Here is a 23732-nt window from a genome sequence, read left to right as displayed (position 1 = left end):
GCACTTTGTAATGGGAAACAAGTCTCAGATACGCACGTACATGTCTATATTTGTATCTACTAGAAATCGATCAAAGAGTTTGAAGAATAGAAATTTCTTATAAATCCCTCTTCTATCCCTAATAAACAATTCCAGGGTCGTCCTTCTAGCTTTTGTTGATACATTAATCTAGGCATTGGCCAGGAACCTAGGTACTGTCAACGTATACTCTGTACGCTACGACTGATAAGTATTAAATATTCAGTCGTACATCTTCATACTCCAGACCAACATCATCAGCCAGTTCCAGTAGCCGAATATACACTCGCTTACAACCAAGATACGTATCGTGATGTTTTGGAATAACCCGAAGAGCGTACTCAGCGACCTCCAAAGACTCGCGCAGATCCTCCAAAGACTCCGTGAATGTATATCGAAGCAGTAGATGAGCCACCAACCCCCTCAGCGAAGAGAAATGGTCGGTACTCGTCGTACGTTGCTGTTGCGGGAGGACACTGCCAAGTGCCAATTTATCTACTCGGATGGCTTCGTCGATATGTTCTATTTCCCTTGTTTCTTCAGCGCGTGCGCCCAGCCAGACACTCAGCGTATGTAATGCGCTGTCTCTGCGTAGGCTGGTGGGCGACAGCATATCCACTGCCTCCCGAGCAACCTTGATAGCCTTGTCGAGATCTTTGAGACTGCTATCTGTTCCTTGTCGTGACCGATAACCGTAGTAGACAGCCTTGCTGTGGAGGAAGAAGGCTTTGTCTTGGTCGTCTAAGACGTACGGTGATGTAGTATTTAGAGCCTCTTCGATGTCATGGATTGCTTTGTTGATATCGTCGCCAGTTAGCCCTGGATCGGCGAAGTATCGTTTCCCGAGAGCATCGGCACGAACTTGCAAGGCTCGGGGCCGATTGATGTGACCTGGAGAAGTTACTTGAACTGCACGCTCGGCTGAATCAAGGCCTGACTCCACATAGTGGAACTTGGAGCTGTCATCATGTGCTATCAGGTAAGCCCGGGATATGTCTATGAGTCTTCTGCTCAATCTTGCATCAGTGGAATCTGTGCGGCTGATGAGTTCCTCGGACAGGGAAATCGCGTAATGTAGCTCCGATGATATGCTGGTCTTCAGGTATCGTGTCACCAAGCCCTTGGCCAAGCAGTCCAAGGTAAGATCACGATGATCGTTGCTGTCTTTTTCACCTAGCAATGGCATGTCTCTGAATACTTCCACTTCCCTCTTGGAGGGAAAACTAGAGCAGCAGAAACAAAGCTCAGCAAAATCAAATGGCATAAAGACAAATTGCTTCTGAACGGTCTCAAGTGCCTCGGGCCATTCCTTGTGTTCGCGATTTCGTATGAAATCCAGATGCATTAGCCACTGTGTGAAGGCATATTCGCCAAATTCGAGCGTTTGCCTGAACCACTGCTGAGTTTCAAGTTGAGTGGGGAGAGGAGCATCGAAGAAATCCTTTAAACTCGCTATAGCAGGTCTTTGAATAAAAGGGGCAGAGATGTATTTGATACAGGTCTTCATGATAGTCTGATGACAGGCCTCCTCTGAGAAATCATCCGTCAGCCATTCGGGTCGTTTATCATCCGAGGACTTCAGCGGGAGAAGGTAGTCCCTGACAGTTTGGTGGATGAAATGAATGCGATTATCATAAGTCACCAGGAAGAAGTGGCAGGTCTTGAGAATCCAGATCTTGAAGTCCTCGGCATCTTGCATCAACTCCATATCCTCAGTGCTGTCTATCACATCATCGATTGTACAGACGTTCAATGCAATGTTCATCTCGCGCACCGTTAGCGGCCTCTGTGCTGCCAGAACAAGTTGAAGCATGGCCTTGACATCAGGTCTGTCATTTCCGGGAATATCCTCCAGTAGAGCTCGGTAGGTGTCATACACCGTTGTCGGAAGAGTCGTGAACGTCTCAATCCATTGGCTCGGTAGTCGTTTCATCGGCTGCTTGTCTAGATAGTCAAATATCAAGCCGACAAAAAGATACGTATAGTTATTGCTCATGTGTTGCTTGAATGTATTGCGCAACTTGGCCTTGGTAATTCCATTCTCGATCTTGTTGTTCCGAAAGAAGGTGTCCAGACGACTTGTTGCTACTTTTGTGACGTCCCTAGAAAGCGATTCATTGCATTCCACATCATCATTCATGTTCAAGATGAAATCTTTCTGTGATTGGAACATGTCGAGGACAGCCTGCGTTGGGCGTGATGTAAGAAGAAACTTGACCGCAGGGTTCGAGAACCGTTGCAGTCTATAGAGCAGGTTCTTTATCTGGTCTTCATCGACTTCATCCAGCGCATCCAGGAGAATGATAATACTTCTAAAGGGGGCAGTTTGGGATATTGCAGCTTCAAAGATATCCCAGAGCTTGTCGAGATTCAGTCGCAAATCCTCTTTGTCCAGAGGCTTGACCATATCTCGGACACCATCTATGAGATTCCCTTGGGCTAAGAAAAGTTCGTAAAGAATTTTGCAAAGTGCAACATTTGCCTTGTTTTGCTGGCCACTTTTATCCTTGAAGAAAAATGAACAAACCGTTGACGGATTTGATTCCGGTTGATTTTCCAAGTCTTGCAACAACGACTTAGTAAACACAGACTTGCCTGCTCCAGGGTTTGCCAAGATGAGAAAAAGGCGATCTTCTCCGGTTTCCCATCGTTTGTATCGAGGATCATTTCGTATTCCACTGTTAGTCCCTTCCAGAGGGGCCACAATATGGTCGAAATAATCTCGATAAGCTTGATAGTTGTGTTGATTAGGATTCGGCTTGAAATCCTGGATGAGAGCGTTTCGTTCATTCGATAAGGATTCCTCCAGCATGAATTCATGGTGTTGGTTTAGGACTTTGATCACAGAGTCTAACTTGTTTTCGCACACTTTCTTAATATCCAACAGGTTGGCGAGAACATTCGTTTTGTGATCATAATTCAGGAAATTATCGACCCGTTTCTCAGCGGATATGATGGCCCGAATTTTTTCGTCCCACTGGCTCAAACCCACTGCGTTTTTGGCAAAGTCGCGAATTCGATGATTGCAGGTTTGAAATGTGAGCATCTGATATTCAATGACAAGGCCGTAGAGAGTAACAATTTCCTTTCGGATGGGAACCTTGAACTTTTTGTATTCTTCACTGGACTGCCAGGCATCCGAGCGCAGAAGATCTACCAAATGTATGTACCAGGGTAATTGCGAGATTATATAAGTGAGGCCATCCTGATTGCTTCCCTCCGCCTTTGTATGATTTGATATCTGCAATAATAAAAGGGGAGGTGAGTTTAGAACATTCATACGTCAAGGGAGCTGACCCACTGACCGGTTTGAGGACCAGACACACTCCTGCCCAGACCACGGAAGCCGGTGGATAAACATCAAGTACGGAGCCGATGATTTGTTCTGTTGAATCAAAGACAGTTGCAATTTGTGAAACCGCCTTCGATCGACCGGATGAGACTCCTTCCTTGTACACTAGTCTTTCCATGAAACGTTTCCGATTGTCGGTGTTGAGGCTTGCGATATCACAGATCAGCGAGGCGTTAGTCGCAGCATTCCCAGACAGAGGCTGCAACTCCGATAGCATCTTGGCCTCATATTCCTCAATGATGGGCCGCATTGATTCATCATTTTTAACTAGAGTGTATGCTTCTTCCCATACCTCCTGCGATTCAGATATTAGGTCTGTATGAGAGTTGGAAGCGCTCGGCTTGTCGTCAGCCTTGTCGTAGTGCACATGTGCCGCGGAAGGTGCAATAGAAGATGCGTCATCGTTAATCTGTTTGTCTGATAAATTGGGATTCCTGGTTTCCTTTTTAAAACGTGAAGAAAACCAGGAAGAGAGCCCCATCTCGCTATCCCCTGGAACCTGGAGTTGTTGGTAGGAGATAGAGGGGTGCAGACATGCTGCCTTTGAGTTCGGCACGAAAGCATGCAAGCGGCTGATTGATGCATCATGCAGGCTTGCTTTCCCGGCACAGTGAGGCAGCGAATTGACGGACTGCAAATAGAGAATAGTGAATATTCAGCCACTGAGCGTCATCACCGTAGACTCGTACTCGGCAGGACTGTTAGTCAGTCAACGAAGCAACAGCCATTATTTGATTTTCTTGTCTGTTAAGCCCCTAGTCTCTGGAGAATTGTCCCTTTTGTGCTTTGATGCACGTCAGCGTTGCAATGCAAAGCACATAGTCTCAATCCGTAGTCATCAAACACGCAGAAAAGGTAGCTTATCTCAAGGGATAGAAGAAAATAGGGATAGAAGTAGCTGTAGCTCTGCAGAAACGGAAGGAGAGGATCAGGAGAGACGATGGCGGCGCCAAGACGGAAACTGCCAGGCTGTATGTACGGGAGTCCATAAAGACCATCTTTTCCACCCACGTTCGAGTTAGAATCTACATAGAAAGACATCTCCTATACGAAGACCCCATGTCAAGAAGTTTCACTTATATTCTTCACCAGTCCAGTACCAACAAGTGTGTACTTATCTGGCCCAGCATACTACCCGCCGCCGACAAGAAGAACAAGAGCATCAACAATCTTGGCATCAAAACATCCCCGCCCAATGCATTTCTGACTTCAACCACCTCGAATTAAGTATATATCAAAAGAATAAATAAGAAAGGAGGAAAATGTCGACCTTCCAAATCCTCTACTTTGCATCGGCATCCGCATATACCGGGAAACCAAGCGAGTCCTTACCGGCACCTCTACCACTATCACAGTTGTTTCCTCTGATCGAAGGACGGTACCCGGGCATCTGGGTGAAGGTCTTGGCCAGCTGCAGTGTCAGCGTGGGACTGGAGTATGTTGATTTACCCTCATTAGCACCGGGGACAAGCGCATGGCCAGAGGGGTATGTTGATAGAGTGATTGGGGAAGGCGAGGAGGTTGCTATTATTCCGCCTGTTAGTTCGGGGTGATTCGTTCTTGTATATACAGAAATTTATTAAATTATAACGACGAGTGTTTCTATGCTATACTACTGCATCTCGTGGTTGACCCATTTTTCTCCTTCCGTCAGCGGTCTCCGTCCATATACAATAACCCTATGCCAGTCGGACAGTCAGTTAGTTATCCCTCCTTTATGGGAAGGACAGAACTTACAACTCATAGTATACCCTACTGCTCTGCTCTGCAAGTACTTTCTTCGTTTGTGCCACGAATTCCTTGGCTTCGTCTACTGTCCACTGTGGGTATATCATCAATCCAGTGTCAACGGATAGTAAGACTGGTGGACTGTAAAGAGAGAAGAAACATACTCCCATATATCTCGTACTAATGGCCAGAACCCATCCTTCCATGCCCGTCTCCCAGAACTGTTGAAACCACTTCTTGATATCCCCAAGTTGCGAGACTGAATAGTCCGGGTAACCGCCCCCGACAACTGGATTCAAATTTTCTGCATATTCACTTGTTGCCGCTGACGACGACGAAGGTGATGATGCCGAAAATCCAAAAAGAGGCAGCATATACCGTACTTCGCGCACATTCTCAAAGCCAATCTCGTATATCCATCCAGCCATGTTATCCGCAACCAGCCATGTCTTTCCGGTTTTTTCGCTGCATTCTTTCCAAAACTTGTACCAGGCTAAAAAGACCGAGTCAGGATCAGGCAAGCCCCCATCTTGCCTTTCCAAATAATCAATTCCAGTCGTTATTCCCGTTGTCGGTTTACCCGCTGTGTAATTGAAATGCGGAACCAATGACAACTCAGCCTGCTCAATATACCCCTTCCCTGGCTTGAGATGATCAAAAGCTTGCTGATACAGTCTTTTCCAGTCCTTGATGCTCCCATACAAACAGCGGATGTGTATCAGATCAAATAAATTGCGGCCTTCGTCGAGATATGTCCAGTGTGAGCAGCAGTCGTCTACTTCGAGGCTTAGGTTTGGACGGATGATGTCGTCATCGTGCCAGGTCGGTGAGAGGTCGGTGCCGAGGATCTGGGCTGTGGGGTGGGCGTCCGCCATGTTACTAGATGATGATGATATTATGTCAATGGTTGGTTCCTGGTTTAAATGAAGATTCGAGGAGGAAAGAGACAGACCTAGCCCAGAGCCCGATTCCGGTGCCTATATCAAGAACGTGGCGAGGACGTGCTACTGGAGCGAGATAGAGTTTATCTTGCAAGATGACGGTAAAGAGGTGATGTCTGCAGCCAACATTTCGTGAGTAAAAGTTCAGTGAGAAAAAAAAAGAGGAAAGCGGACGAACGTCACTTTCTGATGAAATGCATCCTGTTCATCATTCGGACCCCAATATGAGCCTTCGCCTGGAGTGTAAAATCGTTGTCAGGTGAAAAAATGTCAGATTGATAGGGAAGAACGTACGATAGGCATGATATCTCCGATCATTTTCGTATTTGTATGCCTGTAACGGAGAGGCTAAGACATTGATTCTGATACAGTGTCAAGAATTTTGCGGTTGACCAGGCAAGACAAGACAGTAGAGACGTACGACAGGTTGTCAGTGACGTTTTCTGTTGATGCTGATCTTTCATCTGGCTAGTTAACTCAACTGCATTAGCCCAAACACGGCAATAAGACAGGCGACAGATTAGGGCTGACCAGAAACGATCTCCTTGTGGGCGTCAAAAACCCCGTCGCCATCACGATCAGAATATGTTTCTTATTCTTCTTCACGATTTCTCTCGACACAATAACACTTCACATGCACCGACTCCGGATCAAAATCCAGTATCTCCACACAAGGAAGCCTGAGAATACGCTCAGAAGCTGAAGACGAATACGAAGGAACAGAAGGAGAAAACGTGGCTCGGAACAGAGACGTCAAAAATGAAAACGACATGGCTTTTTTTTTATTTCCCCAGAGCAGAGTTTATATCTGTATGCATAATCTATTGGTCTGGACAATTCACCCTGTATTTAGTTGGTCAGAATTGGAATGTCTTGTGGATAGGTAGAGAGAGAGGGAATTGCACCCAATGACTTCTTGGGTGCTTAGCGAGCTGAATTCTGAAACACCTCAATTATGTCTCGTTCGTTATCGCGTTATTAAAACGCTCGTACGTCAAAAAATGGTGACCAATTGAAAACCATAGACACGCAATATCTAGGTTGAAATAAAGTATGTACATACCTTCTGCCAGGTTCGAAAATGACTGTCGCGTGTCAGATAATCATTTCCATAAATTGACAGATAGATTATATAAACATTCAGAAAGAAATATTTTTTAATGGTTCTTGTCGCGTGAAATATTAACGAGATCAGTTCCGCATGCGGCTTGTTCCTCGTGCTTGAAACATTCCAGGGTCACCGTGAATACATAAATGTATAGCAGAACATCACAACACTAAAACTTCGGGTAATACCGGGTGAGCAGATAATTAAGCAGAGTCTGTCAGTCATACATTTGCCAAATTATTGAATGCGCGTGCTCGTTTCAGGTGAGTCGTGACCTGTCACATGAGGGTTACTTAGTTGGGCAGTTGACTGGATTGATGGCTGAGTTAGGGTTAAGACCCATCAGATACTATTTCTTTCAAGCGCAGGATTGAGAAGAGCCTCAGTGGAATTAATTGGGCTTTCGCAAGAACGAGAACGAAGTTAGAACTTCGGAAGTTCAAATTACAAACGGTAGAGTATACGACCGAAGCGGAAACAGGAATGCCATGTAATGAGATCATTTAAACTTGGCAGATAATAATCATATAGAGGACTGTAGGAAGGTGATCAGCAGCAGCGATCTACCTACAGTTAGATGTAGTCCCATCAAATGCCGGTCTTGTATACCAATACCCAATCTCATATGGGAGAACGAGCAGATTCCCAAATAGACAGGAACTAATTACCTATGGTGAACGACGTCGTTAGGCAAGTGTCACTTGATAATTTTTAATTTTCTGCAGATGAATTAGGGATTAAGTGATAGTTGATTCAAGCGATCTGAAATTGATGTTATTATAACCTGCTTTTAGATACCAACATAACAGAAATCAGACAACCAGCCAGGAAAAGAACAGGCAGGCAGATAACAGATATTAGGGCTCAATTGAGCAACACAATAAATAAAGAACAAACCCTACCAGAAGGCCTTCAAGACTTCAACCACCTCGCGAGATCAAAGATGACACTCCAAAGAAATAAACACAGTACCAACCACAACACCTCTTCTCGAAAACATGAAATGAAAGTGAGTATAAAGAATGAAAAAGGATTACCATGTCGTCAACCTTGAATGTTGACGTCTCTGGTCCCTCATGCGGGTTGTCCCTCTTGGTCCTCTTGTCCCTTTTGGCCCTTTTGAGCGCGCTCCGACCGAGTCATAAAAAAGAGGAAGATGCCAATTATGACTGTCAAGGCAAAGAAGATACTACCATTCACCCGAGAGGAAAAAAAATAGAAGGTAGTGTTAGCCGGGACCAGAGTACGATCCAAGGAAGATAAAAGATACTAACCAATCCGCAATAACCAACCCCCAAATCGCCTTCATTTCATTACACACCTGGCGGGACGCAGCAATAAAATCGGAATATATGACCTCGCCCGCACCCTTGTCAACCTTGCTCGCCAAAGAGGAAATAAACGATGAAGCGGATCCGCTGGAGCCACCAATAGAGCTGCACCTGAGGTAGGCCAGCGGGCGACCAGAAACCACTGCGACGGCAACGAAGCCGGCCAGAATGGCTGAATCAATGAGAATAGGCCAGTGGTAGAATATTTTATGGGGAAAGTCCCAAAAGAGAATGACTAGGATGACTAGGTAGAGGGCTGCTAGACAGACCTGTTTTATTTTGGGGTCAGGCTGGTTTATTTTAACACGCAGAAAGGAAGATGAGTCTTACCAAAGACAGGATGCCGACAAGGACAGATGGAGGATTGACGCTGCTGCCGTCCATGTCTGAGATAAATTGGCCGACCAGGCCGATGATGGCAACTAGGGTTATAATCTCGGCGGCGCGAAAGACGTGGTAACAAACGCCTAGAATTCCATGGCGACTCTTTCTGAAGAAGTAGAATATGGTGGAGTCCTCCTCCTCCTCTAGTTGTTGTTGTCTTTGTTGTGCTGCGTATCTTCCGGACATATTGTCAGTCGGGAATCAGGTCTTCTGGGTAGAAGTGGTTATTACAACTGGACAGCAGATGTCGACTATGAAAAACTGGCGAAGGCTAGCTGTGGAACGTGGGATGTGAGATAATGTGTCTTTAAAAAGACTCTCTCTGCAGAAAGGACTGGATGTAAGAAAGAAAGAGTGAAAAGTTGCAGGCAGTTGACAAAAAAGAAAAAGGAATAAAGTGATTGTATGACGCTCTTTATATGACTATGACATGGGAAAAAAAAGAATGAATGAATTCAGAACAAACAGAAACAAAGGGTAAGAATGACTACTTTCACTACTTATGTACTCAGAGCTGCCTACCTGCCCAGAGTCTAGAACGACCTCAGCCCATTTTAGCATCCAATCTGAGACGAGATCCATCTACCTGGGCACAGAGAGCGAAATCCACTAAAAAAGAAGAGAACAGTTTGAGCCAGAAGAAGCGGATACACACAAGCTTACTACAGTCGCAGTTTGTTTAGGGCTGGGACTTGGATGGTTATAGATCGATATTGCAGCAAGCGCCCACGGAGGCCAATCAGAGCGCGGGAAGTGTAAAAATAGACTGGGAAGTGGGCCTGCCGTGCTTCCGCAGCCAACCAGCGTTCGGAGCCCATCCACCAGTCATCCCGCGCGGAAGATTGTCATCCAACGACGCTTGCCTGGCAAAGAGGAACTGATACAAAGCTAACCCCCATGTCTTGGTTGTCTAGACTGCTCTGTTAAACGAGAGATTAGAGCTTAAAGTAGGTAGCTTTTGATGAATGCCCTACTGTTTCAAGTGCTTTGTTTTGGGCTCAGTCCCACGACTTTGAGGCTTTGTATCGTACAATAACAGAAAAGAACATCTTTCTAATCAACATGCTTTCCTTCTCCAGCGACCATCTTCGAAAGTTCAGCCAGGCCCTGGCCCTTGCTTACAAGCATATCCTATGTTCGTCCATGTGAACTTAATCCGATGATACCAAAAAAGAAAGCATTTTCAAGACAAACTTACCATTATAGAAGTCGGGATCAAGCTGACCACCCATTTAGTGACCGTCGAAAACGATCCGGTCCAGACCTTACCACCCTTCTTTCCTCTCTCGCCAACAATATCCTCAATCAAAGACTTGGCAAACTCCTCTGCCGTGACACCTTCCGGCTGGGCTTCGCCAGTTGCCCAGCGAGATATATTTTTCTCAATACGAGAGTAGTGCGAGTCTGGAGGCAGGCTGAAATCTGCGACGCTGTTATTGAAATTGGATTTGACGACGCCCGCCATGATCGTTGCGACACTGACGCCAAAGGGGGACATCTCGAGGCGTAAGGTTTCGGAGATGAGTGTCAGGGCAATCTTGGATGAGGTGTACGTAGCTACACATGTTAGATAATAGAAACATGCTTTATGTCGTAGAGTGGGCACCTACAGAGCCATGGCATATTCATAATACACCCCATCGAACTAATATTGATGATACGGCCGCGGCTCGCAATTAGCAAGTCTGCAAACGCCTGTACCGTCCGAATACTGCCCCAGATATTGGTATCGTATGTTCTCTGAGCTCGTTCAATGTCCATATCGAGAATGGGCATTACATAACCGGCGCCCGCATTGTTTACGAGCACGTCAAGACCCTGCCCACTTTCAGTGACGGTCTTGGCTGCTGCTATTACCGACGACTGGGAGGTGACATCGAGCGGTAGAACGGTAACGTTGGATAAGACGGATAGCTCCTCTGCGATCTTGGATGTGTTTCGTGCGGTTGCGAATACGTGGTGTCCTGCCCTGGCGAGGACGAGGGCGATGGCCGAGCCGATACCGCCCGCCGAACAGCCTGTTACCAGCACGCTTCTGACAGCCATTGGTTGTGAAATGTACTTCTTGTATCAGTCGATGAGTATCTGAGCCGTATTACACGTGCAAGAATTGTGTGCACTGTGAAGTGGTCACCAGGTAGGGGATGAGAGAGTTATTTCTGTCGAGAGCAGGGGCAGGGGCATGAAGGGTTTAAGTATTGTCTTCTGTGTTTGGATTGTCGTCCACTAGCCCAAACGTTAAACTGAAATTATCCACCGCCAGCCGGGAAAGATCGTAAGAATCAAATTCTGAAGTCGTGAATTCATACTTTGTATCGACGCCGGCTCGGGATTTCGGGCGGTTCGGGGTCGGTAGCAACCCGAGTCTGGATGCAGGCCTTTTTGCTCCTTTTTGCAGGGCGTTCACACCGAATATAACTAATGAATATGCTCACTTCCAGTTCTCCATGTGGCATGTTCCTAGAAGAGCGTGTTCTCTACGAGTACTGACCAGTTTGGAAATCACCACGGTTAGGGTTAGGGTTGCCAGCGCGGCCTTGGAGGCCATTCCGCTCATATACAAGATGTCTGCTGGCTGGAACATGCAGCCTAAGAAATACATGCTTTGATGGTTACAGCTCACTGCGAATTATCTGCCGGCTTCCACGACAACAGAAGCATGCTGTTGTTAAGTATAGGAACTGAAGCTGAAGCTTGAAACGGTGCTTGGCAGCACAGCCAATGAGAAGGCGCTGGATGTGAGACATGCGCCACAACAGCCGCAGCGTGTGAGTTGAGCGAGGTTCCTCACTCTTCTTCCGGGCCTTATGGACAGCTGCCTGGGAGGCTTGCACACACAGTACAGACAGACAGACAGACAGACACACGGCTCTGATTTGTGGCAGCAAACCTAAACAAACAGCAAGCTGATGTGGCCGATCAACTAGTGTCATTCCCAAAGGAGCAGCCCGGATCAGCCCCGGCTCAGACTGTCGCTATTCCCTTCGTTTCTCTTGTCGCTACTTCTTTTTTTTTTTCTGCTATTCCCTCTGCTTCTCCTGGCCCGGCATTGCTGTTGCAACTCTCATTCCGCCAATTGCTGTTCTCAGAGACTTCGCTCGTTCTGTTTCCGAAATGTTTTCAACCGTCTAGCCCGTGCCCTGTTGGACCGAAAGATAACGAACGAAGCCTGTCGAAAGGAATAAAAGATAATCTCACCGTCGTTCGCGGCCTTCGTTCTTGGATTAGTATCACTGGCATATTATTCGTCCATCGCACACTCGAAATTTCATTGGCCGGATACAAACACAGAAGCAAAGGAAGCAGCTGCCTGAAGGGAACCAGCGTTGACGGCCCGGTGTTGGAGAGGGGCAGACCTCTTGGAGGTCGCCTCAAATAGCCCCCCGACAGTCGTGATGGCCGTGGATGGGAATGGGCGACATAAACAGCCATGCTATGATTCAGGATTATCCTCGCCGTTGGAAAGGAACAGAAGCAATGTGATGGGCAATCGACAACGACGGAAACTTGGGATGCCAGATTTGCGCCACAAAAACAACCATATTGTGAATCACGCCAGCTCCTGGCTTACGATACTAACATGCCTTCTTGCCTTTCTGGCAAGCTCCGTCAATGCTGCCTTTCTCAACTTTGATAACTGTTTAGAAGCCAGCACCTTGAGCGACCCGAGCCAGCTCCAATTCGTCCCCCTGTTCTTCGAAGCCGTGTACGATCCTTCTCCGGGCCCGAACCCTTTAAATATTACGATTTATGGAAATGTCACTGGAGCCGCGCAAGGGGAAACTGCTCCGTCTCCGGGGTCATCGCAGTGGGACAACAGCTCGGACACAGCAGGCAAGATCGTCAATGTGGTGGACGATACCTACACCACTCTATTCACCACAATAAACTTACTCACCTTCACTCCATATGATCAGTCGGGCCAGTTCTGCGAAGCTGTCGTCCAAGGCAGCTGTCCTGTTGGGCCTGTTTTCGACGTAAACGCGTATGAATTCAGATTTCTCCCTCCATCAAGATTTTCCATTGTTCCATTGGCTAACTAGTAATCCCCCGACTGACTCTAGGAGTAACCCGAGCCAGCTTCGAGCCTTCACGGTAGGACACGATATGGGATCATCGTATCAATTCGCAAGTTTACCTACTACGTTGCGAGTCAAGTCTGGAGACGCACAGGGGACCGATCTGGCTTGCGTGTCTGCAATTATTGTACCGGACCTGGGTTCGACACTTCGCGGTCTCATATCCTTTATGCCTCTTCTCGTTCTGATCTTCGTTACTGTCGCAAATATTCTGGCCGCCACATACAGCCCTTGGGGTTCGACCGATATTTTTCGCTGGTCTAGCAACTACGGTCGTGATGAAGATCTTTTGCGATTAGTGACTCCCGGATTCGCCGATTGTCTCCAATATATCCAGTTTATCGTCCTGACGGGGGCTTTATCCTTGAGCTACCCAGGATTTTTTCAACCCATTGTAGCCCAAGGTGGGTGGGCAGTTCTCATGTTCAACCAAAGTCTTGCGAGCCATGGCGGAGGAATGAATCCAGTTGTCGACGGAGTGTACGCTACCAACGGAACTTATGGCTTGGATCTCCTTAGCCAATATGTCGGTCTGAAGAACAAGGACGACATCTGGCCGGGATCAATCGTTTGGCTGTTGGTGATCTTGTTTGCGGTTACTGCTCTGACCCAGGTCGTCTTCGGCTCTCGCTGGATTTACCACAAAATGGCCAATGTTCCAGAAGAGGATCTTCGTTCCAAAAACATGCCATTTACTGTTGGAAATATTATTCGCATCATATTCAACTTTTTTCTACTTCCCACCATGTCACTGGCGCTCTTCCAACTGGTCATTGCCGCTAGTTCCCCTGCATATTCGGTGGCTCTTGCAGTCGTCTTAATTATAGCTCTCTTAGGCTTCGCGCTCTGGGTGATCCGTCTAATCGCGGCTGCTCGACCCCGTGCTTACCTGTTTGACGATATCTCCACTGTTCTGCTCTACGGTCCTTTGTATAATACGTATAGGGACGGCGTGGCTACATTTGCAGTGGTGCCTATTTTCTTCACCTTTCTCCGAGCCATCGCAATAGGCGCACTTCAGCCATCGGGCACCGCCCAGGTCGTTCTGCTTGCCATAGTTGAAGTGGCTTACATCTTGCTTCTGGTAGCGTTTCGGCCGTACCCTTCGCCTACATCGATGAATCTCTACCAGATCGTCTTTGCTATTGTACGCTTTTTAATTGTGTTACTGAACATCACCTTTGTGCCATCTCTCGGGATTGCCGAGCAGACAAAGGGGTGGATTGGATACGTTATCTTGGGTTTGCATGGAGGGATGTTGGTGTTTGGATTTTTCCTGAATGCCTTGCAGACCTTGATCGAAGTGATTGCTCGTCTTGCAGGAGCCGGAGGCGTGGAAGGAGGCGCAACTCGTGGTGGCCTCACAAAGGTGCGTTATGTTCTTCTCGCTCAAGCCCCCCAATAGTAAAGCGTAGTTGAGGTTTACTGATGAAAATAATTATAAAAATTAAAGGTCTTCGGTGCAAGACAGCTCTCTCGACGCAATCCTAGAAGCAGCACACGTGAGAGCATGGCTTCAGATGCTGCAATGCTCGCCAACATGGATGAACGATCATCAACGCATTTCGGCGGTTCTCGAGTCAGGAGTATGTCTGGTAGCTCTGCCATGCTTTTGAATCGTACAGCGATAAGCGACGGCCGGGTAAGCATCGCCTATGATGCAGGCAGTGCGCATGGCGGCGCGCATAGTCGGACTAACAGCGGAATGTACACTCCAACAACGCCTGGAGCCAGCAGTGCGTTTTCTCACCCCGCCGGATATCTGCCTATGGGAACACCTAAGAGCGGTTCTATGATTGGCTTCAAGCCCGAGGCAATGGATCCATATTATCGACCTCCACGGCCCAAGACGAAGTTGCCGGAAACTCAGCAATCATCCGAGGGTGCTCAGCTACAAAATGCATCCGGTAGCGACGCAGAGGACAATATTATTGAGGCTGCAACAGGTCAACCGGTACCTGCACATATCGCACGGGATGATTCCGACCTTGACGATTCTCGCACCAACCGTAAGGACTACGCGGTCCGTGAAGTCGACTTTTACTACCGCGTTCGCGGGCCGGCACTGTCTCACACGGGCACCCGTAAATTGAAGACGGGACCTGCAGACCCGACTGGGCCTGTCTCGTCGGCGTCAGGTTGGTTCCGGCGGTTGTTGGGTGGCAAAACTAAAGAACAGGGTAAAGGGTTTGAGGTCATTCGAAGTGCCCGTGCTCCTGCCCAAAAACGATTCCCACTCGCTGAAGAGGAGGAATATCACGAACCATACCGAGATGAACCAGGGTCACGAAGCCCTGAGGAAACTGGAGATGGCGCTGGTCGTAGTCACACCCGGACTGAGTCCGGCATCACCACAGCATCTTCATACCATGACTCTGATGGGGCAGAGAAAGAAGGGGAAGAAGAAAACGAAGAAGAGGGGAAAGAGCCAAAGGAGTCATTCCGGCTCCCACAAATTGACGCCGGCGGCTCAATCGAGCTTCCGAGTCGCATCGGCTCACAGAACAGCACACAATCCTCAATCCGCCCGCCAGTGCCCCGGAAAAGTTCAAAAAGACATGGCCCCCAGGACTCTCTGGATGGAAGCACCACACCACCACCGTTACTCCCCATAATTCCAGGTTCACCACCTAGCGCAGCACATACTTCTCGCGACATTTCCCCCTCTAATAATAATGATATCAACAACAACCACCTACTCCATCCATCAACAGAGTCAGTCGAGACCGCTCGCTTACCATTTGCGCCCAGCGAATCCGGCAGCAATAAAACCAGTAGCCAAGACCGACATGAATCTCTAACCTCCGCAAGCTCATCCACAATTCTGCGAGTAGCAAGCGCAGAAACAGGCCGACCTTCAGGCATGGGATATGTGGCACACCACCGCGCGGGGGCGAGTATTCATCATTCAGGCGCTGAGCATCCTGTGACTGGCAGTGCGGCGGAACTAGTTGAGCAGCAAAGTACGGATACCGAGTCTGGCCACGAATCTCCTTTGCGACAACCTTGAAAAAAAAAAAAAAAAAAGAGAGAGAGAGAATAATCTAGTATACGCGGATTATGTTACGAATTTCCTTTTTTTTTCTTTCTCCCTCTCTCTCTCTCTTTTCCTAAAAGCAAATCTCACAGCACTTATCTTTTATTTCTCGTGACAAAATGTGAAGCGTTCTCTGGCCTTTGACAATATATCTCTTTTTCATTTCCTACTATTGTGTGAACAGTTTCAAAGGACTATTCTTCTTCTATTTAATATTACTTCTTGGTTGTGTCTCTTTTCTGCACATTCTCTGTACGATATAATATAAGCATTTGTTGTTTCTAGTCCGCCGACGCACGTAAAATGTTCAAAAAGACAATTTGTGGGAAAATGATATTTGCTCGTATTTAAGGAGTATAGCTAGTCTTTCTATACAGCAGCACAGCTACAGTAGGTATTGTTTAGCGCCTGACATGTGCTAATCGATAATGATGATGATGATGCAGGGTCTCTTCCTAGCCGAGTCGCCGGACTAATGGGAAAAGGGCCACTAACTGTCAAATTATGCCATAAATAGATAATAGCATAGTCTGATAGTACATAGAAGCTCGGCTCATTCGTTGCTGGTAGTGTTACGAGTGCAGCTCGGCTGATGCAGAGATAAGCTCGGCGGAAATAGATGTTCCTGAAGCCGGGCCGAGGTTCATTCAGAGCTTCAGCCATCATCACTGCTTCTCGCGACTGTTCTTTGTTTACCTTTTACTATTACTTAGTTACTGTGCCACCTGATTACTGATTATCATATTTCTACCTCAAGGCTAAAATAACAGACAAGCAAACGATCACTTATACGTATCCAGAGGCTCTGTCCTCTGTCCTCTGCCTTCTCCTCTCCGTCTCGAAGCTCCTCCCACGCTTATCACTGTCTAGAGGAGTACGACAAGCCAAAATGTCAGTCTCTACAAACGAAATAAAGGATACCGAGGAAACCCTCGCGCCAGCCAAGCAGTCGGCCTCTTCCCAAACCCTCGCACAGCTCCGATCCTTCGTTGCCGGCGGTGTAGGCGGTGTCTGCGCCGTGGTGATCGGCCACCCCTTTGACCTGGTCAAGGTGCGCATGCAAACAGCCGAAAAGGGCGTATATACGGGTGCCATCGATGTTGTGAAGAAGACGGTTGCGCGCGAGGGTCTGGCGAGGGGGTTGTATGCTGGTGTTTCGGCGCCGCTTGTGGGTGTTACGCCTATGTGTGAGTGAAAGCTTCCCCCCCCCCTCCGTCTCCCCCCTCCTCCTTTCCTACCATAGCTAGAATTTCAAGGACTGGAATGATTGATTGGATTATGTGTTTTATAACCCAGTCGCCGTCAGCTTCTGGGGCTACGATCTCGGCAAAACGCTCGTTTCATCTGTCTCTACCGTCCCAGTACACAACAACACACCCCAGTATAGCATAGCGCAAATATCCGCGGCCGGCGCCTTCTCTGCCGTGCCCATGACACTGATCACAGCGCCCTTTGAGCGAGTTAAAGTCTTGCTTCAAATTCAAGGGCAAAACCCGCCTCCGGCCGGGCAAAAACCGAAATATTCAGGCGGCGTCGACGTCGTGCGTCAACTGTACAAGGAAGGCGGACTTCGTAGCGTGTTCCGTGGCTCGGCAATGACGCTAGCACGCGATGCACCAGGTTCGGCAGCCTATTTTGCTGCTTATGAGTATATCAAGCGCTCGCTCACCCCCAAGGATGAGCATGGCAATGTCACCGGTGAACTGTCGCTGACAGCCGTGTTGGCGGCCGGAGGTACGGCGGGCATTGCGATGTGGATTCCTGTGTTCCCAGTTGATACGGTCAAGTCGAGATTGCAGTCTGCGTCAGGGAATCCGACTATTGGGGGCACGATTAGGGCTATTCATGCTAGTGGTGGTTTCAAGGCATTTTTCCCTGGGTTTGGCCCGGCGTTGGCGCGTGCTGTGCCTGCTAATGCTGCTACATTGTGAGTTTTTCAGTGTCCTCTACTATGAAACCACGCCTTTTTTTTTTCGGATAAGCAATCTAACATAATTTTATCCAGCCTCGGAGTTGAGTTAGCGCACAAGGCTATGACCAAGTTTTTCGGATGATGTGATAACCAAGTCAATACTGTGATATTTAGTTCTGTGGTTAAGCACGTTTTGAAGCTTGTGTACATAGATGACCATTCTCTTGTTATAGTATAGATGATGTTATGATATTCAAAGAATACCCTCGGACAGCCAAGAACAGAAACCCTCTGTGTCCCGGAAAACGTATGCATCCGGATAGAAGGAAGAGGCAGTAAATGGAAGAAAGTAATACCGAGTTAATGTCTTACCTAAGGATTTCATTCAACGTTGATTGGCTGCTAGCAGACCCACGTGACTAGACCAATTAATAAGCATAATCGGAGCAACCACAGCCAATCACAGCAAGCAAGTCAGTGTGGCAGAGTGGTTAATGCGTTAGACTAGAACAACCTATCAAATCTAATGTCCTAGGACGCCGAGGTTCAAATCCTCGCGCTGACGACTTTTTTTACCTCTCGGCGGAATGTGGAATCGTTCTGATGTTGATTTGATTGTCGGAGTTGGGTACATGTCGTCAACTTTGAGTTGTGTGCTTTGTGGATTTCTTTTTTTTTTAGCCCTAAACCACGCCGGGTTTTCTTCGAGCCGAGTGTGATCCAGCTTTGCAGCCACTCTTGGCGGTTATTATGACCTTTAGAAACGACATGTTTGGATGCGCTGGCCGTGTTAGTTCTTGTCGAGAAACATCAGTTCAGGAATAATGCTCCTTCAGAACAATCGGTGGATAACGGAGGGAAATGTAGACGGCCGGCTTCGCAAAGATATCGGAGAATTGAGAAAATAGGGGGTTTTATGTCTGAATGAAAAAGACAAGGAATACGTCTAGGTGTGCAGCGTCTGCAAAGCCCTAAAAAGGGCAAGGAATGCTGCTGCAGTGTGGTGTGAGTCCCCTGGGCCTTGGTCAAGATGGACGTTAGATGGTGGCGCTCTCCATATCGTAATTAAACATCTCTTTGACCAAGTCATTATCATATTGTCATAGAGCCGTTGGGTTTGGTTGGTTAAAAATGTACCTATGGGGGGGTAGGCCACGAGGTATACTTCTGTACCTATATATATTTCTAGGCGTACTTTCTCTCGGCGCGGGTTTCCTACTATGAACTAGGTACCTACCTAGGTTACAGCTTTGGCTCAAAGAAGGGACAAAATATTAGAATAGGGAAAGGTTTGAAGCTGCGGAGGAGCTCAGGACTTATATTTGGATTTGGATACAGCTGCAGAAGTTAAAGAGCCACCGGTCAATTTTCGCGTTGTGGGACCATGCTCAATCTGACCAAGCAAAGGAAATTAGTCAGCCGCAATCCCACATTTGGCCCAATTGGAGACAAACTATAAGCAAGTGCGTTCGTTCATTTAATATACTCACGATTCGCTCTCTACTCTTCCAAAACTGCTTATTCCTCCTAGTCCGCTAGCGTGTTCTCGCAGTCATCACGAGGATGATGTCGAAACCCGAGATATCCCTATCCCCACCCTCCTCAACCTTGAGCGAGATGCGGCGTTTCATCCAGCTGTCTAACAAAATCCCCGATATAGACGATTGGACCGGAGTTAGCGATCCTAAAATCCGGAGAAGAGTCCAAAATCGCTTGAATCAGCGGGCATTCAGTGAGTATTGCATGAGTGGCACGGTGCCACCGCTTGTAATCCGAAGATGAAGATGAAGATGATGGAATATCCCTGACATGTAAGGTATATGGTAGGATCTCGGCAGGATACTGATACTCTTAGCAAGAGGAAGAGTGTCAAGAAGGAAAATGGACGGTCTCGACACATCCCTGACCTGACTACCTCAGCTCAGGACATATCAGTGACGCCTCGACCGGTAGCGGACCGACTGCCCCAGTGGACATGGGCCCCCTCCAATCTTCAGGAATTGATGGCACAGTACGAGCGCCGGGCCACTGAAAGCTACCTTGGAGGCTCGCCTCAGGTCGACCATCTTATCAGTCTCAGCAGGCTAAACATCTGGCATGCAGCTAATACAAATATTGTTGCTCTTGGCATGACCACTGAATATCTATGGGCCGACGCTTCTATATCAATTTTTAGCACCCCCTCCATATGTGTTTTGAGAGATACCACTATTCCCACAAATCTGCAGCCAACTGCCTTGCAAAAAGCGACTCCACATCATCCTTGGTTGGACATATTTCCATTTCCAAGCATTCGAGATAACCTGATACGTAAGGGGAACGACCTCGATGACGATGATCTATGCCATGATCTTATGGGCTTTTGGGACACTTGTCGGCCTAACGCAACCGTGTTGGTTTGGGGCCCTCCATGGGATCCTTCAAATTGGGAGGTCACAGAGGCATTTGCGAAGAAATGGGCTTGGACGCTTAAAGGGTGTCCCGAAATTCTGAAGTCAACTAATCGCTGGCGAGTGCGAAGAGGGGAAAAGCCGTTGGCTTGGCGGTATGTGCTATCCTCAACTCTTGAATAGAGACGGGCATTAGTTCTATCAGGATAAACGATGCCAATTTGCGGTTAAGAATACTATACAAGCACAGTATGTAAGGAGTTGCAATTATCGTGAATAAATATAAATCTAGTTTTTCAAACAGTAGAAAACTAGATATTACATACTACATAGCCATGTTTACATTTGTTATTCTAATAACCCCTAAGAGGCCAAAACCGGGATTTAGACCTCGGTCAGCGACGTAAATAGCATTTTGACCTCTATAAATTATGTACCTCATGGGACTTGGATTTTCAATCGGTTTGTTGATCCAGTCACATTAGAGTTTTACCTAGGCCCAGTGATTGACGTAGAGCAAACCCCACACGTCTCGGCAGTATGCATTAGTTTGCTTTTATTTTTAAGTTTTAGGCCTTCCTATTGGTTGGTAAGGCAGATACTTTGGCACGCTAATGCAAGATGCTTACCTGACCAATCAAAATGGCTTTTACTACTTGTTGTCGGAGCTAGGAACTAATTGTCTTAAACCCGGTGAACAATGTGTGCAAGTAGTACTCCAAAGCAGATTTAAAGAATATGCGGTCCTGAAGCTGTTAGTACAAATGTTCCTCATCTCGTCGTTTCCTACCAAGAACAAACGCAAACCTTCCCAACCCCCAGTAGCCAAAAGTCGCCATGGCCACAAGCAATACGATGAAGGCCCTGGTTCTCAGGCCCCTGACTGGATCGCTGGCTGTGGAAGGTGCCACCGTGCCAGTCCCTGGACCAAATCAAATCCTTATCAAGGTGAAGGCAGTCGGACTCAACATGGTAGACGTCATGAACGTAGATCACCCTCTCGCACTCCAAGAGATGCGCGTTGTGGGCTCTGACTTCGCAGGAGAAGTGGAGAGAGTTGGCGAAGATGTCAAAACCCTGCACGACCCGCGTGTGAAAATTGGCGCACGCGTTGCTGGATTTGTTCAAGGCGGTTGGTGTTGTCTTCTTCCTCCCCATTCCAAACTGTGCGTCTGACTTTACCCAGCAAACTCTGCTAATGAACGTCCCGGTGCCTTTGCCGAATACGTTGTGGCTGATTATGACTTGACCTGGAAAGTCGATGATGACTTAGCGCTGGAAAATGCCGCTGCTGTCAGCATGTGTGCTCTCACTGCCGCACAGGGTCTCTTCTACCGCATAGGCTTTCCATGTCCGTTCTATGGGACGTCGACGTTCGGGGACGTAGAAGAGCCTGTGTATGTTTTTATCTACGGCGCAACGACCAACGTCGGTATGTATGCTGCGCAGCTGGTTCGAATCGCGGAGGAAACGGCGGGTAAAAAGGTCAAACTCATTGGAGCAGCCAGCGCCTCGAAGCATGCCGAACTAAACCGGGAGCCATTTCAATACGACCTTGTGGTCGATTACAAAGATGACAATTGGCCACAACGGGTCCGTGATGCGACTGGTGGGATGGGCGTGTCGTACGCAATTGACGCAGTATCTGTCGGCTCAACAGTAGCCAAGGTCGAAAGCACATTGAACTCTGAGGGTAAATTTGCCGCTTATCGAACTCCAGCCATCGGGGGATATGACATGTCTGCGTTAAAGATCAAGCCTGTCATCGGTGCGGTTTGGGAGGGCCTCGGAGCTGAGATCAATTATCACGGTAACACGGAATTCTCTAGTTGCCTTCTGTAACTAGTTGGTTGAATCTAATCTAATCTAATCTAATCTGTCTACCTACAGGTGCTACTATCCCCGCCAACCCCACTGCTAGGAGCTTCGCCGCCGCGTTTTTTAGATTTATAGGCCAAGAGCCCCCCTCTGGCTTCAACATACTCCAGCCGGTTCCTATCCGTCTCATGCCTGGTGGCCTAAGCAAGATCAGTTTTGATGGCTTCGCTGTGCTCCGCCGTTCGCCACTGGTATCCAAGATCGGATCGGATCAGAACGTGGAGGCTCATTTGCGAGCGGTAAGTATGGAGAAATTGATATATAAGATATAAGGAAGATTTCATAAATATAACTATATGATCTATTGCTACTATATTCTTTAGAAGTGACATACAGAGACTGAAGTTTAAGAAAAGAAAGCACTCCTACCTACAGGAAACCTCATTCTTATGCGTGCGTAACGTGTCTCTGTTTCAGTGAGAGAAAGTCTATGTTTAATTAGCAATCCTTTTGAAAGTTCAGACTAAGGCTGAATGAAATAGTGCTGAATGGCCAAAGAGTGCTCGATATGTCAATAATGGTAGGTTGAATCAAGGAACTCATCTACAACATCAAGTAGCATGATGTAGTTCAACTTGTTAGCCAAAACACATAGATTGTTCTTACAATGGTCTGGGGTATCTACATATGTAGTCCCCCTGGTACGCTAATGTAATAGAGTGTATCAAACGGGTCTACAAAGAGCTTCTCAAGTCTTCTTTTTCATGTATACCATTGCTACTTAGTCCGTATCCATGGGACTGCTGTGGAAGGAGCACTCGAGGAAGGAGCTGGCCGTTCCTTCCTCCAGTGTCTCTTTGCTCTTTCCTTTCGTCCTCTGCTCCCGTCCTCTTCTCTGCTCTGCTCTGCTCTCCTCTTCTCTCTTCTCCTCTTCTCTCTTCTTCTCTTCTCTCTCCCAAAGACGATTGATTGATTACAAGCAAGTAAGTACCCATCGCAACCCCCGTTTTTGAATAACGGAAAATGACAAATTACATAGCACTTTGGACGATGATTCTGGTGCTCATCCAGACTGTGGATGGAGTCTTCTATCCCAGACTGGTCCAGCTGAAGAATTGGGTCTGGCCTCCGCAACCAGCACCCAATCCCCAGCTGGGTGGACATGTTGGCCCTGGCCTTGCTCCTGCCATTGACAGAGCCGTGCAGGCGTTGGTGAGGATCGAGAATCGCTTGGGAGAGATGCGACTATGGCAGCTGAACCGTAGAGCACGGAGTAAGAGTCGTCTATCTCCCATGAGGTTCTTGGTCTTTGCCAATGACCCGCTGCTTTTGTCAATGGTGGCAGCAAGGCTGGGATAGACATGTCGAAGCTATCGAAGACATTGCACGAGGTAGCTTCAGCACTAGGATCATTGTCCCCTTTTCCCCCCATGGGTGCGGAAACCCATGGGACCCAGGGAACTGGCCACCAGCGACGAACTCGCACTTCTACGCAGTGCTGGTGACTAGTAGCCTTTTAGGTGAAGCTAAGACGAGTTCATTTTCAAGTACACCAACTGAAGAGCCAAGCGATTATTCATGTAATGTGAAAGATGAGTACCTCTTACTCTACCCGACCCCCTTCCCTTCACTGC

The 23732-nt window shown here is 47.6% G+C and overlaps 8 protein-coding genes across 8 annotated transcripts, besides 1 other annotated feature; 4 read left to right on the top strand and 4 right to left on the bottom strand.

Annotated features, from left to right (window-relative positions):
• Window positions 1-232: 232 nt before the first annotated feature.
• On the bottom strand, window positions 233-3851 carry UA08_06176 (hypothetical protein; the record flags this gene model as incomplete). The annotated part of the gene is made up of 2 exons (XM_020268471.1): window positions 233-3171; window positions 3320-3851. 2 exons carry the CDS (start codon window positions 3849-3851, stop codon window positions 233-235), a joined length of 3471 nt encoding a protein of 1156 aa, XP_020118733.1.
• Window positions 3852-4652: 801 nt separating this feature from the next.
• On the bottom strand, window positions 4653-5973 carry UA08_06175 (hypothetical protein; the record flags this gene model as incomplete). Its single annotated transcript, XM_020268470.1, has 4 exons — window positions 4653-4929; window positions 4987-5049; window positions 5108-5190; window positions 5263-5973. The coding sequence occupies 4 exons, from the start codon at window positions 5971-5973 to the stop codon at window positions 4653-4655; spliced, it is 1134 nt and encodes a 377-aa protein (XP_020118732.1).
• A 2248-nt stretch (window positions 5974-8221) lies between these two features.
• Window positions 8222-9048, bottom strand: UA08_06174 (hypothetical protein; the record flags this gene model as incomplete). The annotated part of the gene is made up of 3 exons (XM_020268469.1): window positions 8222-8336; window positions 8422-8747; window positions 8809-9048. 3 exons carry the CDS (start codon window positions 9046-9048, stop codon window positions 8222-8224), a joined length of 681 nt encoding a protein of 226 aa, XP_020118735.1.
• Window positions 9049-9915: 867 nt separating this feature from the next.
• UA08_06173 (hypothetical protein) lies at window positions 9916-10908 on the bottom strand (the record flags this gene model as incomplete). Its single annotated transcript, XM_020268468.1, has 3 exons — window positions 9916-9993; window positions 10061-10419; window positions 10473-10908. 3 exons carry the CDS (start codon window positions 10906-10908, stop codon window positions 9916-9918), a joined length of 873 nt encoding a protein of 290 aa, XP_020118734.1.
• Window positions 10909-12257: 1349 nt separating this feature from the next.
• Window positions 12258-15951, top strand: UA08_06172 (hypothetical protein; the record flags this gene model as incomplete). The annotated part of the gene is made up of 4 exons (XM_020268465.1): window positions 12258-12847; window positions 12927-14310; window positions 14395-14527; window positions 14567-15951. The coding sequence occupies 4 exons, from the start codon at window positions 12258-12260 to the stop codon at window positions 15949-15951; spliced, it is 3492 nt and encodes a 1163-aa protein (XP_020118737.1).
• Window positions 15952-16867: 916 nt separating this feature from the next.
• UA08_06171 (hypothetical protein) lies at window positions 16868-18032 on the top strand (the record flags this gene model as incomplete). Its single annotated transcript, XM_020268464.1, has 3 exons — window positions 16868-17165; window positions 17275-17905; window positions 17984-18032. 3 exons carry the CDS (start codon window positions 16868-16870, stop codon window positions 18030-18032), a joined length of 978 nt encoding a protein of 325 aa, XP_020118736.1.
• Window positions 18033-19456: 1424 nt separating this feature from the next.
• Window positions 19457-20463, top strand: UA08_06170 (hypothetical protein; the record flags this gene model as incomplete). The annotated part of the gene is made up of 2 exons (XM_020268463.1): window positions 19457-19622; window positions 19718-20463. 2 exons carry the CDS (start codon window positions 19457-19459, stop codon window positions 20461-20463), a joined length of 912 nt encoding a protein of 303 aa, XP_020118739.1.
• Window positions 20464-21117: 654 nt separating this feature from the next.
• Window positions 21118-22487, top strand: UA08_06169 (hypothetical protein; the record flags this gene model as incomplete). Its single annotated transcript, XM_020268462.1, has 4 exons — window positions 21118-21412; window positions 21467-22090; window positions 22171-22397; window positions 22482-22487. 4 exons carry the CDS (start codon window positions 21118-21120, stop codon window positions 22485-22487), a joined length of 1152 nt encoding a protein of 383 aa, XP_020118738.1.
• Window positions 22488-23576: 1089 nt separating this feature from the next.
• Window positions 23577-23641: a repeat region (Identified by RepeatMasker using a combination of RepBase library and repeat library created with RepeatScout).
• The last annotated feature ends 91 nt before the right edge of the window (window positions 23642-23732 follow it).

The sequence above is a fragment of the Talaromyces atroroseus genome (assembly GCF_001907595.1).
Source record: "Talaromyces atroroseus strain IBT 11181 chromosome Unknown scaffold_8, whole genome shotgun sequence".
NCBI lineage: Eukaryota > Fungi > Ascomycota > Eurotiomycetes > Eurotiales > Trichocomaceae > Talaromyces > Talaromyces atroroseus.
The sequence above is the reverse complement of the archived record's forward strand: the minus strand, read 5'-3'. Positions and strand labels throughout refer to the sequence as shown.